Source organism: Rhododendron vialii, chromosome 10a, assembly GCF_030253575.1.
Source record: "Rhododendron vialii isolate Sample 1 chromosome 10a, ASM3025357v1".
Lineage (NCBI taxonomy): Eukaryota > Viridiplantae > Streptophyta > Magnoliopsida > Ericales > Ericaceae > Rhododendron > Rhododendron vialii.
In genome coordinates this window covers 31,702,803-31,715,084 of record NC_080566.1, presented here as the reverse complement: position 1 = coordinate 31,715,084, position 12,282 = coordinate 31,702,803, and the positions used below count along the sequence as shown (strand labels likewise).

At 39.3% G+C, this 12,282-nt stretch overlaps 1 protein-coding gene across 3 annotated transcripts; it reads left to right on the top strand.

Moving 5' to 3' along the window:
- Positions 1-2,082: 2,082 nt before the first annotated feature.
- LOC131303958 (serine/threonine-protein kinase PBL34-like) lies at positions 2,083-11,246 on the top strand. 3 transcript variants are annotated; one of them, XM_058331045.1, is made up of 8 exons: positions 2,108-2,300; positions 2,877-3,031; positions 3,853-4,053; positions 5,614-5,837; positions 5,940-6,087; positions 6,278-6,399; positions 6,479-6,599; positions 10,593-11,246. In XM_058331045.1, exons 2-8 carry the CDS (start codon positions 2,932-2,934, stop codon positions 10,943-10,945), a joined length of 1,269 nt encoding a protein of 422 aa, XP_058187028.1. In that variant the 5' UTR covers positions 2,108-2,300; positions 2,877-2,931; the 3' UTR covers positions 10,946-11,246. The 3 variants fall into 3 exon arrangements, with proteins under 3 accessions (XP_058187027.1, XP_058187028.1, XP_058187029.1); XM_058331044.1 differs by lacking the exon at positions 2,877-3,031 and having other exon boundaries at positions 2,083-2,327; XM_058331046.1 differs by lacking the exon at positions 2,108-2,300 and having other exon boundaries at positions 2,901-3,693.
- Positions 11,247-12,282: the final 1,036 nt, after the last annotated feature.

Below are 12,282 nucleotides of genomic sequence, written 5' to 3'. Positions count from 1 at the left end.
GAGTTCTCTTCTCAGAGTTTAAATCTGGCCTTTATATACTAAGGGTAGTTTGGTTCGTTAATGGACCTAAGGCTGCATATAAGTTAGTATAATGGATCCGCAGCCTGTTAAAAGAATTACCCGGACTAGAAGGCCCAATAAGTCTAGACTGTGGACTCTAGCCTAATTTTCTATAGATACCAATCTATCGTACCGTGCATCTAACTTGAAAGTTGAACAATGCGAGGGTCAGCAGTGATCGACTCGATTGCGTGCTGCTATCGCCATGAAAGATTGACAAACGAGGAGCGAAGATTGTCTCTTTAACTTAATCTCCATCTTATACAAATTATCTTGTTGTGTCTTCCATATTAAACTTCTGATTTAATTTGATGAGAGCTGCGTGTTTTTACTTGGCTCCCTCGGTATCTAAATCCTAGCTCCGCCATTGACAACAGCTAAAACAATTTTATTGATGCATCCTATTGAAGGAGAATGATATTACGTGTGGTTATCACTAAACCACGTGCGTGGCTCAACAACTTATATATACTTGCGGACGGTTAATGATCAAACTTACAATACATCTTATTAGGTTTTTTTGTTCTTCAACATACCAAATTTCATGAAAACATGCCTTGCATAGCATGTGAAAAAAACACTAGTTATTTAAGAAATATATTTGCGCAACTATCAAATATACATAAAATTAAGCATGAATCGAATCTATTTTTTCTCTTGTTTGTTTCGAGACCGTACTAAAGTAATATTTTTCAGCATAATTTAAGTTCTATAAAATATCTAGCAGGTAACTTTTGTTTTTATTTGCAATTTTTCTCCTAAAGAGATCTAATAAGAAATTAAATCTTGATTATACCATATGCAATTGCAATATGTAAAGAGAGCCTTTATCTTACGATTGGTCCCCAATGTAATAACCAAATATTAATTTGGTCCCCATTAAAAAAAAAATGTCTATTCAGTTCCCAATATTTCAAATGTGTATTTAAATGGTTCCTAAGTCTAAATTCGTCCGTAAATGGAGTGAAGTTGGTGTCTCCCATATACTCTCATGCACAAGGGCATTGTTTGATTCTCGTAAGCACCCATCCCATTTTCCCAGTCCCATAGTATAGAATAGATTAGGTTTACGATCGAGTGGAGGGATATTTTTCCAAAAGTGTTTTAGACAGTCGGGATGTTAATGAAACTTTTCCGGAGAGGAGTTAAAATCTGGACCGTTCAGAACACTTTGGATGGATGTGATTGATTGGTTCTACAAACATGCTATTTACAGCACCTCCGTAAATAAGATTTTCCCTCAAACATATCTCTATTTTTGAAACTTCATTAAAATATTTACGTTTGAGGATGAGGGATTCTTTTCGAGCTTGGATCTCAATCAATTTGGTCGTTCACTTTTTAGAGTTCGTCAAGAATATTGACTACGCCAAAAATTTTGATCGAATCCCGTTTGATATGACATCGAAAAACATTGATCTTCATATAATTGTGTCAAACGGGTTGCAATATAGTATTGCATATTTTTTTTCTTACAAACTTAATGCATTTCAACATCTTATCAAATGGTATTCGATTAACGTGATTTTTAGCGTGGTCAATATTTTCGACAAGCTCTAAAAATTGAATAATTCTGATTATTGTTATATGCCCCAAAAGAACCCACAAACTGTCCATACCCAAATCAAACTGGTTGGAAGCCCAACTGGTTGGGATCCAAGCCCATTCTATTCACACTATTTATATTTCAAATTGACGGTACCTTCTCTCTCTACATCGAAATTTTTTTCAGTGCCGATCTGATTCCACATGGTGTAAACTCGCGCATTCGAGCCGTTCGTCGCATGTTTGAACGGTTCAGATTTGGAGAGAAAAAGTGTTGGGGTGAGAGGAGAGATATCATTTCAATCCGAACCCTTCAAAAGTGTATCAGACGGCTCGGATGCGCCATAATGGCTTAGATTTGGAGAGAGAAAGTGTTGGATTGAGAGGAGAGAGAATTTCAATCCGAACCATTCAAAAGTCTATCGGATGGCTCAGACCCACTAAATGGGTACAAAGTAGGATATACGTACTCCGCATTGAAAAATCACTCACATCGAAATCGATAAACATCTCATCAGAGCGGCGCGCATCTCTGTCTCTCTCTCTCTCTCTCGCGATGGAGATGGCTGTCGAATCAGGGCAACACGCCGGAGAAGCTTATGTTGTAACTCCCGATAATCTTCAAGGCGAGTTCAATTCCCTCTCTCTGAGGATGGAGAAGGCTGTCGAATCAAGCCAACCCGCTGGAGAAACGTGTGTAGTAACTCCCGATAATCTTCAAGGTGAGTTCGATTTCACTTTTCTAGCAGTTTTTTTTGGATCGATTTTGCTGCAAAACGAAACCCTAATTTATGCTTTCAATTTTCCCCTACTTGGGGCTCGATTTTTTCACAGATCTGTAGGTTTCTTTTGTGTGTGAATCGATTTTTCACTGTTAAACTTGCAGACCTCTTCTAGTTACTCGATTTTCGAATTTCTCTCTGTAATTCAGGCTAGTTTCGACTCTCCTCTTTCTTTGGCTCTGTTTGTGTTCTTTGATTGATAAGCAGTAATTCTAGGTCATTTTCCTCCTCTTGTCCCTTCCTGTTCGTTTGTTGATGTTACTGTTCCTTGGGATTTGCGTAGCCCTGGGGTTTCTGTTGTTAACGTGGATAGCGTTGTTGCTAATTCTGATAATAATGTTGGTACTATTGTTGGTTGCGTCTGATATTAGGGTTTTGGGTGCTGGAAGTCGTAGCCTTAAAGTTGACTCTCTGGATTGGCTAGAATAGATTTATGTTATTAATAAGGATCATTTGAGTGCTAGTAATGCTTTGACTACAGAGATTAAGGTGTTTGCAATTAGAGAATTCTAGGTTGCGTGCAGAATTGGCAGGGGAGAGGATAATGATGGGGTTTCTTCTTGGAACGATGCTGTGGTTGTCGAGGATGGGGGGCAGAGGAAGATGCGCTCAGGTTTGCCCTCCTGCAGATGTGGAGATCCAGGGTATGGGGAAATGGAAAACTTGATGCATTCTCTGGGACGAAAGAAACAATTGGATTTTTAGGCAGAAAGGAGTGGAGTGGCAGGTGGTTTCTGAGGAGATTGTGGTTAATGTTAGCCTGTTGGTGAAATGTGGAAAATTCTATGGCTAATATTAAGATTATGGGGTCTGGGAGAGTTCCTAGATAGGCCTGTGTAAATTTCTTTTTTCTGGACCTAGCTTGTTTCGCACTATGGTTGTTTAGTTGTCTGGTCAGCTGGCGTTCAAGTTCATATCCTTGCTCCTTTTCCTCTTCATAATTTTTTTATAATACTTAACTTCCCAGAAACAAAATAAAAAGTTCTTTAGTCTTAAAAGTGTAAGAGAGAGGCAGCAATGAGGTTGGAACTCGCGAACAAGTGATTGATGCACTTCTTTCCTATCTGTGAAACGTCAGCCACTTTGTTGAAGGTACTAACACATATAACATAATTTTTTAAGGTCCTGTTTTTTTGCCCGAAAGTGGGGGCCCTAGGCGTCGGCTTGGAGGGCTTATGCCCAGTGCCAACCTTAAACATCATTGTGTCGTAGGGACATAACTTGTTTGGACGTTCGGGACTTCTAATTATGCCTGTTTTCGATTCGCGAACTAACCGAAGCCGCAGTATATACAGAGTATGAGAAGGTAAGGTTCATGCGTGAATTGGATCTGCTCTACTCTGGGATTTGATTGATTTTGACTTGCGTATGTTCTCGTTCATGTTTGATTTAGGTTATTGTTTTCCTTCTTCAGCAGAAATATTACTTTTTCCCTTATTATGTGGTTGGTTCATTTTATCCACAGGGTTTGAATCATTGATTGCTGCTGCTATGTCCTCAAAAAATGCGGCTAGGAAAACTTACTTTATTGATATGCCGGAGGTGCAACTGCTGGGATCCATTCCAACCAATAATACTGCTCCAGGCCCTGATCCTCCTGTAGTGTCTACACTGAAATCTTTCCGAGAATTAGCTGAATTTGCTGATATGATCAGGGTTAAGTTTGGTATGTTTTTGGCGTTTTTCCTTTTTAATTTTGTTGCCGAGGTCCCTTAAGGTATCTTGATAAGAGATAGTATTGTACATCCTGTACGCACAATTTTCCTTGCGCCATGTACGCGCTAAAAGGCTTCTTCACCAATGCTTTAAGGGCACTTTTAATGAAAACCCATGGAATATTTAAAAATTACACCTAAACTTTCACTCAAATGTCTCTTTAACACCTGAACTTAATAAAATTTAACTTACTCACCTGAACTTGTCAAAGATTACTCAATAATGCCCCCAATATCAAACTCTGTTAAATTGGAGATGAAATTGCTGACTTGGATCTGACTTGGCTTATATAGTTTGCCAAGTAGCACCATGTACCACAAACTTGTTTTGTGTAACTCATACCAACATGCATGTACCCATACCCGACCCAACCATTCCCAAACCCAGCCTAATATCACACACCACTTATTCTTCTATCTCCTCCACAAACAACAGATCCCCTCTCTAGACACCATTGCAACATGTTGCTGCCGTGACCATCAATTCGAGAATTAAACGTAAAGTATTTCGTCCATAATTAATTGGACATATTGTGGTCCTTCAACATGGCAAAGGCGATGATCCCCTCTACGAATATGGGCCCACCCACCAAATAAATTGGGGGTTCAACTGGTTTGGAATTTATTTTTTCCACCCGAGACACAATCAGCAGATGGATTATTGGTGAAGTTAATTTTGATAAACAATTGCTGCGGTGATCTCCCTTGATTGGGGCAAAATTTCGTAGAGAGAGATTAGGCATGGACTGAAGATAAATTTGGATTGATAGTGTTGATAAAATTGCAGCACCTTCGTTCTTCTTACTTTGATAGTTCTTGCGAGAATGTTGGAAAACAAAAGATATACATCTTACAATTTTATGCATATATTCATATATATATGCATGCCGAAGTGTTTTCCTTTCTTATATGCATAATTGTAAATTATCCCCTTGAGCAATTTCTCATGCTGAAATGTTTTCGCTTCTTTATGCATAATTGTAGATTGTCCCTTGAGCAATTTCTTGGTTTTGTCCATGTGTTCTGCACATCAATTGTTTTAGCTTGAATTTTCCCTTTCTTTGTCTGCATAATTGCAGGGCTTGTGAACTTCGTTCATAAATTGCGCCCAAACTATTTATTGTAGTAGATCTTGTAAGCTCCGTAATCACTCGAGGCTTTGGGCTGGCCGAAACCTAGTCGATCCTTATATTTAGGTTATGTAAAAGAAATTAGAACTTGATAAACTTGCGAAACAAATAAATGTGTGATTTATCAATGCAATTCCCATTCCATCTCCAATTTGACGGAGTTGGTGTCAGGGTTTTAATTGAGTAGGCTTTGATAACCTCTGGTTTTAAAATGATATTTTGTTAAGTTAGGTTTTTATGGGACATTTGAGTAGAAGTTTAGGGGTATCTTTAAAAATTTTCTAGGAACCCATGTTGCCTTTACTTGGATAAGGTTATAACTCATTTTCTCTGTCTGTAAGCATATCAATTGACAAAAGGGTCCACTAATTTTTTTTGAAGGTACTATGGCAGACTTGCCTTGTGGTTTGGTTGTAGAAGACTTTATTGGTAATACCCTGTTTGGCCAAGTGTATCGGGGGAAAATTATTCAGCAACGAGGCTTGGACAACATCCATAAGTCTAATGTTATGGTGAAAGCATGGAACTATCGTTTGCGAGAAGTTAGAAGCTCTGTTAAGCCTTCTAACAGCTTCTGGAGACAAACTGCTAAAGGAAGATTCCACGTATGTGTGTATTTGAAGGAAAAAAGAAGAAACTCTGTCTGATTTCATTGCTTGCTTGTTTTTAATTGTCGTCGCAAATTATTTTCTTCTTTTGTGTCATAGGATGAAATGAAGCTACTGACAGCATCATCGCACTTGTCACGCCATGATAACATGGTAAAGTTAATTGGAAGCGGCCTTGTAAATGGGCGGCTGGCTGCTGTGTATGAGCTAGATCCGCTGGATACCCTGCGTAACCTCCTTCCTCGAGGTTGGGTTTTGTAGCCTTATTTCTTTCTGTTTCTGTCCCACAAGTAATTAGCATCTAATCTATTTCTTAGTAAAATCGTGATGAAATTTCGTCTGGGGAGAACCACCCCAATTGATTATGATCGGGCCTTCATCAACCCATAGAGCCATTTATGAATTCATCTTAACTGGCCCTTTTTGTTTGTGTGTAGATGATTTTGGCTGGTTTTCACGAGTCAAGGTTGCAATTCAATTTGCATCTCTCGTTGAAGCTTTTCATTTTCAAAACCTCAAGCTTCGCAATATCTGTGCAGATAATTTAGTGCTTGACAAGGTAATAAGTCCTACTGTTTTTGCACCACATTTTTCTTTCGAGAACCTTTTGGGAAGATCTAATATTATCGGGCTTGCAGGATTTCCATCTGAAGTTAGTTGACTTCGGTTTGCTTATTGGTGGAGATTTTGGTGATATGCCCCCATTCGAACAAGTGTGGGGGTGCGTTGCCTATGTGGATCCATGTTTTGCCGATTCAGGTTTTTATCTTCCTATGTTCTCACTGTGTTTTATTTGAAACTCAAGGGCCCTGCTGCAATTCGTGTGTAATTCACTTCCTAAACGTTGTGATTTGTAATAGTATGGTATTTGGGAGTAGATTACCAAGAAGAAAAACTTCTGGATACCAATCAATTTCCACTGAATCTATTTGATGCGTGCAATTCTTGAACTTAAAGGTAGGACTCTTGTGAAAAAGGATCATGTCAGCCGCTGTTGACACATTGGGGAATCTTTATTGAAGAACAATGGAACAGTCCCTTGGCTCCAATTTTACACAAAACAACTCATTACCTCGATCCTCACTTTTCCACTCTATACAACAGATTCCCTCACTAACCAACCAACTCCAATCCAGCTGCTCAACTGATCTAACCACCTCTCCTGTACTTAACAGCTACTGCCACGTACCACAATTCCTTCTATGGCAGGTGGTGTGACACTTACAAACACCTTGTTTCTAAGGAGATTACCCAGCGGCTAAGAAAGCTGGGAAAATACTCTTAAATTACAATAAAAGCTACTTCAAACCTAAGTAAAAACAACTTCAGCTCTTTAACACCCTTTTCTTCCCTTTACCAAAAAGTAGAGTATACCACTTCTCCCACCAAAAATTGTCTTCAACTCATGCCGTAATATGGAGTTAGCCGCCAATAGGAAGAGATATTGAATCTTTGGTGAAAGCCCGTGGATCCGTGGATCCTTGAGCTCTTCTTTGCGTCTCTCTAGCCCTCTTGAGAATGTTTGGTACACCTAAAAAACAACGTAGGGCTCCCCTTTTATAGATCCTCCTGAAAAACCCTTTTAATTGGCCTTTCTCACTCATCAAAGCTGATAGTGGGCGTCCAGACACTTGGGTATCCCTTCCGGATGCTTGGCCTTGAAAAATATCTGACGGACATAAAAAAATCCAGTCCGGATGCTTTGGTCTTCCATCAGGACAGACTTCTCTTTTTCAGCCTTTTTTACTCTGCTCGCATGCTCGTTTTGATCTTGTAAATGTCGAGATTGTAAAAATTGTATTTCAAACAAAGCTGTAGCTCTTTAAGTTAGCTTTCCAACCTGAACTTGAATCATCCCAATGATCGGACAGCAGATGAGAGATATATGTTAATAATGCTAAAGGCTATGCTGAGTTGACTCCTATTTCGGGATTGAATCACTCTTAGATTTTTCCTTCCAAATTGGATTGATTTGGATTTCCTTGAAAATTGGTCCGGTATCCACGGCTTCTCACTTTTCTTCTTCAATTGCCTCCAAGGGCTCCCATCTTCGTATCAACCATCTAAAGGCCTCCTGATGGCCATTTCACGTCCAATGATCGTCAAAACCTGAAACATATTGCAACATGCTAAGCCACCCAAGTAACAAGATAAATGGGTTTAGACAAAGTAACTATCAGATATTCAACGATGCAATCATGTGGACATGTTAGTGGATTGTATAAGAGTTTCATCAGTTGAAGAGCTTCAGTTTTGTAAGGACTCGATGGCAAGGGTTAACCGTTTGTTATGTCACTATGGACAAGGGGATGAGAGAGTTAATTGTGTTTCAGTTGTCTTTAATTTTTTTGAAAATATAATACACTTCGACTTTCAGTTTCCAAGAATGGTAGGATAACAACTGTTGTTGCACCTCCTTTTTTTCTCCCTATTGCTGTCCTCAGTTGCCTTCGAGTGCATAATATGCAAGTGGGAGTTGTCTCTTTGCATAATGAGCTAGTTTCACACATAGTTATCGATCTTGTATGTGCCGTTTAGTGCCTGCCGAGATGTACTATACCGGCAAAAGAACGGGATACTCGACTCTTTAGAGATACCGCTCTGATCCGGGCTGTTCCAGGCCATCTCCGGCATTTGTTTCCGTCCGGTGCAAAACTTAGGTTTCTCTCAGGACATTGACTCACAATGGACTACTCCGGAAGAATGCTCTGAAAGTTGTACCACAATCTACAACCCTTTATTGCTTGCTTTTCTCGATCATTTCGTGAATACGCTAGGTACAAATTTTAACTTACAAGACGTAACAGTGGAAAAGAGAGGATTATATATTTATAGATGGCAAGAGTGGAAGGCATTTGAGTGGGATTGACTTCGGTACAAGACATTGGACGGCAGAGATATCTTTAGGGAAAATTAGCCTTAAGGACGATAAAATAGTTTTCATTTAGGGGAAGGACGCTAGCAAAATAGTTTTCAATGGAGGTCCTTCAACTTTTTGAGTTTTTTAGCCATAAGGCCAAAACATGTTTAGGCACTTTTATAGGATTTTAGGGTGCACTTTCCTATTATAGGATTTTAGTGGTTTATGGACTTTTTAGTGCTTTATGGACTTTCGTAGGGTACCCTATGGTTTTAGGCACTTTCATATATAGGGTACCCTAGGGTTTTAGGCACTTTCATAGGGTACCCTAGGGTTTTAGGTACTTTCATAGGCACAACAAAAGGTGCTTTTCCTTTAGCTCAAAAAATGTAAATATGAGGGATTTTTTGCTATGTCTCCCATATCTGTATGGAAAAATTAAGCATTGCAGCTGGTTTGTTTTCATTTCATTAATATTTAACCTCAATTTTTTGTTTACCATAAAATTGAACTACAATTCATGATTTTCGTAGGATTGGCAGAAATTGTCAATGATTTGCAGAACTATCTTTGGACTTGTTTTCTATGCTGTAGATAATGATGTTTTAATTTTGAAATCCATTTTGGTAATGTTGAGGAGGTACATTAAAATGTTGTAACTTGTTTATTTTTCTACGTAAATATATTAAGGAATATATAAAATTGTAATTGCTGTCAATCCGAAATGGTACAAAGATATATTTTGGTACAGGTACGTACCACTCCAATAGAGAAAACGGTACGTTGACCGGGGTACGAGATTGATAACTTTGGGTTTGCACAAAAAATGGGAATGGGCTGGCCTTATTTGCAGTGCAAGTGACTGATGAAAAACTGTAGTGGACTGGCCAATGGTTTTAGTACTTACCGTAAATTAAAAGGCAAACTTCACTTACACTCCCGGTGGTTTACTCGATGTGCGGATACAACTCACATAACTCCTTGTGCTATGTGGACTTATCAATTCTTATAGCATTTGAGCGAGCACACACGTGTGTGCGCGCGCACTCTTTGAAAATGTACTCCCTGTTGGTCTATTACTCCTTGCCCGCCAATGGCGGGAGCCTTGTGCACTGGGTTTGCCCTTACTCCTTGTTGGCCAATGCGACTTTCATTGAATGCTCTTTCAATTACCATTGACTGATATAGAATTGCCGAAGTGGGGCAAAGAAACCGTTAGCTCCAACATTGTCTCCAGCTGGAACGTAATGATCTCACCTCAACTACATCTTCACTTCGGCAATTCTATATCAGTCAATGGTAAGTACCACATGATATGCCCTGCTTCTAATTCCCAAACTACATGCTGTCCTTCCCACCGCCTCCTTGATTCACTTTGGAAAGGTCATTTTCTTGAACCTTCTCATTCTTCTCTTCGCCTTCCAACATGAGAACTCCACTAAAATCTATTTCTTGCGGTGCATCCACAGCCCCCATAGTATCCTCCTCTCAGTGAAAACGACTTCGTGCAACATTTGTTGCTTTGGCAGAGACCATCCTAGATAGGGCTGAGCAAATAACCTTTAACTATCTTGATTTTTAGGTTGGTATTAGAGGGTTCCAAGTGTATCTGTTATATTATGCTTTGGTTCTTGTGTGTGCTTGTATTCTTTCTTAGTTCTTGGGTTGCTATTGGAGGGTTCCAAGTGTAGCTTTCATCTTATGCTTTGGTTCTTGAGATTGGAACATCTGTTATGCATGTATTCTATATCCACTGCCTATTTGAGATCGTTTAAATCACAAACTTCTTATGCGTTGGGGTTCCGGGTGACTTTCTTCCTCGCTTTCATGTTGTTTTAGGAACTGAACTAAGAACGGGTTGTAATATGATATTTCTGTGGATCTCTGAACAGGTAAATTTCTGGATAAATCAGATGTTTTCTCGTATGGTGTTTTGCTTTTGGAGCTTGTAACAAAAAGAGCCGCGCAAGAGGAGGATTATTTTTATCTTCACGTTTGGGCCAGGGGAGAGTACGAAACTAGGCCTAAGAAGACCCGGCGGAGGAAGGATTGCCGACGATGTACCCCTGTGGTAGAAGTGCATGAAAGCTTGAGAGGCAGTGCGTGGTTTGATGCAGAAGATGGATCTGCAATCATTGAATTGGCATTGCGCTGTGTTAGTCGCAAACTAGGCGAACGACCAACCATCAAGGAAGTTGTTGAACGTTTGCGACAGTTAGAACTGGCCAAGAGGATGAACCTGTAAGACTGGGTTAGATTGGAATTAAAATTAAGGGAATTGATTTTGCCACTCCCCTTTTTGTTAATGCCACTTCCCTTCTCTCACAAAACAAATCATCTAATCAAAACACTAAGGGGAGTGACATTAACAAAAAGGAGAGTGGCAAAATCACTCCCCATAATTAAATGGGGCTTGTTTTGCTGGCAAATGGTTATCCTACTGTAACACAAGCCAGTACATGTTGAATTTAAGACCAAATGATACGCTTGCATGAGTTTCAAGTACAGATACTTGGCTTTATGTCATCTATTTTGATTATGTCGTACGTCCGTATGTCTTTCGAGTTGTTTTTACGTATTTGTTTTTCTGCCTTCATATCAATCGCTCATATTTTCGTTTTTTGAAATATGCCCTGAAACCAAGGGTTTAAAAAAGGCCTCTGTATTTAACTGTTACAATTATCTGAACCCAATGTTTTTGGCTCATATCGTCATTCACCAGCCCCCCCCGGCCTTTTTTTGTTTTTTTAAGCTGGAACATTGTGGAGATAATAGTTAGTACTGCTTATTGGGTATTTTTAATTTGAATTTTGTATTGGTAAATGAAAGTCGCATATTTCTTGAAGTTCAAGACTTAGTGACTTTTGAACAAGTGGATGGCCTGTACCATTGAATCATTGATGTAATTATAACAAACTATCATAAGGAAGATACTGTCTTGAAGAACTAGAGAGAGAGGATTGATCTTTGCAACCAATGTATTCATCACACAAATTAGCAGAGGTAAGAGCATCTCCACTTTACCAAATTTTTTAGACTCAAACTCAAATTTGAATAATCACCCAAAATTCACCTCCACTCCTTGCTCAAATTAACACTGCCAAATTGATTCACCAATTCTGGTGTAAATCAAATTTGCAACGCTGTTGTTTTGGTGGTTTTAGCAGTAGGCAGTGGTGGCTGCTCGTGTGGGTCGACGGTAGTTGTGGATTTTTGGGATGAAAGTTGGGTTTTTGGTGTGAGATATGGTGGCGGTCGACGGTAGTGTTGGGTTGTTGGCGTGAAATTTGGCTTTTCGACCAGGTGTTGGTGGTTGACGGTTGTGGCGGTGGTGGGGTCCCTATGGTGTTGGTAGTGAAGGAGAGGGAGGATTTGATGCTGCTAAGGAGAAGAGAAAGGGATAAAATAGTTTTTGAATTTATTTTATGCAAATTTTGAGTAAGAAATAAGTTTACCATTGGATTGAGCTTATATCAAATGAAGCTTTATTCAAATTTTCTCTTAAATTTGGGCAAGGGGTGGAGATCTCTAAGAACAAAAAATTAAGAGGATCCCTTCCCACATAGCCATTTACACCACTAG